The sequence below is a fragment of the Octopus bimaculoides genome, chromosome 28 (assembly GCF_001194135.2).
Source record: "Octopus bimaculoides isolate UCB-OBI-ISO-001 chromosome 28, ASM119413v2, whole genome shotgun sequence".
NCBI classification, from domain to species: Eukaryota; Metazoa; Mollusca; class Cephalopoda; order Octopoda; family Octopodidae; genus Octopus; species Octopus bimaculoides.
In genome coordinates, this window is record NC_069008.1 from 6690088 (window position 1) to 6693998 (window position 3911).

At 37.4% G+C, this 3911-nt stretch overlaps 1 protein-coding gene across 1 annotated transcript; it reads left to right on the forward strand.

Moving 5' to 3' along the window:
• Positions 1–1109: 1109 nt before the first annotated feature.
• On the forward strand, positions 1110–3839 carry LOC106871383 (gastrula zinc finger protein XlCGF26.1). Its single transcript, XM_014917804.2, has one exon. The coding sequence runs from the start codon at positions 1610–1612 to the stop codon at positions 2861–2863; it is 1254 nt and encodes a 417-aa protein (XP_014773290.1). The 5' UTR covers positions 1110–1609; the 3' UTR covers positions 2864–3839.
• Positions 3840–3911: the final 72 nt, after the last annotated feature.

Genomic DNA, 3911 nt, shown 5'->3' on the forward strand with positions numbered 1-3911 from the left:
TCACCATCAGTAGCTAGGCTTCAAACCCATATTGCCTTCGTCAATCTCGGCTGTTGACCAGGCAGGACGTAACTTGGACCAGCTCCTGGGAGATGGAATACTGATGGCGAGCGATGTCGCGATTCTATGAAAATGCCTTCATAGTTTTGTGTCTAACTAGCAACCCTGCTGCTTTTACAGCAAGGTGTCCTGGCTACCGATGTCCAGAGATGGAATGTTTATTCGGACAAAATAAATTATTGTTATTTGTCCTCGCTTTTTCCTTCCATGAACTATGTATGGAATTGTGAAGCACCCAGCAAGTGCTGAATCACATTTTCCTACAAGTCCAAAAGAAAAGTGAAGAAGTGTGAGAAAAGATCATTGATTGATTTGTGGTCGATTAAAAGCCATTTCTCGTCCTGTAAAATCCGGAACAAACATTTAGCGATGTGAGGTTGTGATCAAACGAAATATTTAATCCTGAAGGTCATGGAACACTGACCCTTAAACATGTATGTTGCCCTGTCTTATCCGTTAACATTCACCTCGACACGAGATAATTACTACGAATCATTATAATTAGCGAGGAATGTGAAGACGCAGGCTGGAAAGCGGAATATTTTCCACTCGAAGTCGGATGTAGAGGGTTTGTTGGACACTGTGAGACGAGTGTTGTTATCGTTAGGCCTAACTCATCGTAAAGTAAATACCACCACGATCGATATCCAAGCCACACTGGAAATGGCTAGCCACTGGATTTGGTTAAAAAGAGACGATTAGCGATGTCTAAAAGAATATTGAGCTGTATTTAATAACCTGTTGATCTAGCAAGTGGGGCCTCATATCAGTGAGGGGCCGGGGGCGGAGCGCATTCTTTCCTGTTGACCCCATACACTTGCTGGCTTCCGGTATACGGAGTTCTCGACTGGTAGCCTTTGCATGTGCAAGTTTTTTACAAAATATCTGGACACTTGTACTATCCCACATTTTTAAGGGCATTGTAGTATGTCTCCTTTGTTTTTTAAAGACAGAATAATGTAATCTGTTGGAGACTTGGCTGATATTTCTTCAAGGTCGAAAGATCACGCAGAGGCTCGCTCCAGTATACATAATTATTATTGTGCTGTGTGATGCTGGATAAAATTAAAAACGTAAATTAACATAACTGAAGGTTTGTTACATTATGTTGGGGATTTTTAATATATGTCACCGGTATCGTTTACAAAAGGGGAAAGAACATCACCGACACCGCCTATTGCAAATGTTGAGCTGATCTAATTATAATGATTCGTAGTAATTATCTCGTGTCAAGGTAAATGTTAATGTATAAGACAGGGCAACATACATGTTTAAGGGTCAGTGTTTCATGACCTTCAGGATTAAATATTTCGTTTGATCACAACCTCACATCGCTAAATGTTTGTTCCGGATTTTACAGGACGAGAAATGGCTTTTAATCGACCACAAATCAATCAATGAAATTTTCTCATACTTCTTCACTTTTCTTTTGGACTTTATATCAAACATTCTACTGGTGAGTAGAAAATATACATTTGCTCCATACATATAAACAGAGGTCTTTGATATCAGAGACAAGGAACTTTTTAAGAATTCCTCAAGAATTTCTATGGAGAACGTTAATCACTCGGACACTTGTAAGACGACTGTTTTTAAGAATGGAGATGCAGTTAGAATGACAGACAGAGATGAGAAAGCTGAAGACAAAAGTGTTCCTGAATATCACTGTGAGATTTATAGGAAGACATTCTCTTCAGAAGATGAAGTCTTGTCGCACGAAGAAATACACGGGAAGGAAAAACGGTTCCGTTGTGAAATATGTTGCAAATGTTTTACCACTAATGGTCATTTAAGGACACATAAAAGATTACACACAGGGGAAAAACCCTTCCACTGTGAAATATGTGGGAAATATTTTACTCGTAGTAGTAGTTTAAAGCAACATAAAAGAGTACATACAGGAGAAAGACCCTTCCACTGTGAAATATGTGGGGAATCATTTGGTCGTAGTAGTACATTAACAAGACACAAACTTGTACATACCAGGGAAAAACGTTTCCCTTGTGAAATATGTGGGAAATGTTTTGCCACTAATACTATTTTAAAGGTACACAAAAGAATACATACAGGAGAAAAACCCTTCCACTGTGAAATATGTGGGAAACGTTTTACCTCTAATAGTAATTTAAAGACACATAAAAGAATACACACAGGAGAAAAACCCTTCCACTGTGAAACATGTGGGAAATCATTTGGTTGTAATAGTGCATTAACTAGTCACAGAATTGTACACACTGGGGAAAAACGTTTCCATTGTGAAACATGTGGGAATTGTTTTACCTCTAATAGGGATTTAAAGAGGCATGAAAGAATACATACAGGAGAAAAACCCTTCCACTGTGAAATATGTGGGAAATGTTTTACCTCTGATAATAATTTAAAGAGACATAAAAGAATACATACAGGAGAAAGACCCTTCCATTGTGAAATATGTGGAGAATCATTTCGTTTTAGTAGCACATTAAGAGCACACAAAACTGTACACACTGGGGAAAGACGTTTCCATTGTGAAATATGTGGGAAACGTTTTATCAATAATTCTCATTTAAAGCGGCATACAAGAATACATACAGGTGAAAAACCCTTCAATTGTGAAATATGTGGGGAATCATTTGTTTGCAGTGGTACATTAAGAAAACATGAAGTTGTACACACTGGGGAAAAACGTTTCAATTGTGAAATATGTGGGAAATGTTTTACCTCTAATAGTAGTTTAAAGGGACATAAAAGAATACACACAGGAGAAAAAAACCTTTCCACTGTGAAATATGTGAGAAATCATATAGTTCTAGTATTGCATTAAGAAAGCACAAAACTGTACACACTGGAAAAGACGTTTCCAATGTGAAACATATGGGAAATGACAGTGAATAGTCATCAATATTTAACATCACATTTTCCATGCTGGCATGGGTTGGCCAGTTTGACTTGAGTTGGCAAACTGGAGAGCTGCACAAGGCTCCAGCTGTTTGTTTTGGCCTGGTTTCTGTGCTTGAATGCCTTTTCTAATGCCAACATGAAATGGTGAAACATGTTAGAAATCATTTTCTCTTCTCTTCTTGTAATCCACAAATACCATCCGGAGAAATTTCTGTTCGCTTTTAATTTTTTGACTGAGACACAATTTCATGAATCATGATGAGGAAAATGCAAATGAGAGACATTCATCAGTATTTTAACTTCCACATTTTCACACTTGACTGGGTCAGATAGGATTTGTTGAGTCAATCACTGTGGTCAGATGCCACTCTTCCAATTAATTACATTCCCAGAGTGGTTGGTGTTAGGAAGGGCATCCAGCCAGAGAAACCATGCCAAGTCAGACGGGAGTGTGGTGCTGCTTCCAGCTTACCAACTCTGGACTAACCGTCCAACCCATGCCAGCATGAACGACAGATTCTAAATGATGATGATTTGCCCCTGATTGGTAATATTTTCATATAGGAATGGGCTTCCTTCAATTTCTGTCTGTCATATCTACTCACATGTCTTTGGGTGGACTCATTGTTGTGGGCTTATGGAATTACTGGCATACTGAAGTCGTCAATAAAGACAGGCGTTATTGAAATATGTACATAATTATAGATGCTAATTTGTGTATGAGGATTTAAATGAAAATGTCAAAATAACAAAACAAAAACTAAATAATTTTTTTCACTCCCCAAATATTATAAAGGATTGATTACTTTTAATATGTTCCATATTTTGTAGTCAATGATTTACTCGTTATTCTACATTTTTTTATTTTCTACAATAAATGCTTTCCAAAATTTCATAAATGTTGTAGATGTGTTTGTATTCAAATTCACCAAAATATACATATGTTTGCATATGGGTACATGATCATAGAG

Excerpts from the sequence above, each read along its gene's own strand:
- LOC106871383 (XM_014917804.2), top strand. The coding sequence starts at position 1,610 with ATGGAGAACGTTAATCACTCGGACACTTGTAAGACGACTGTTTTTAAG.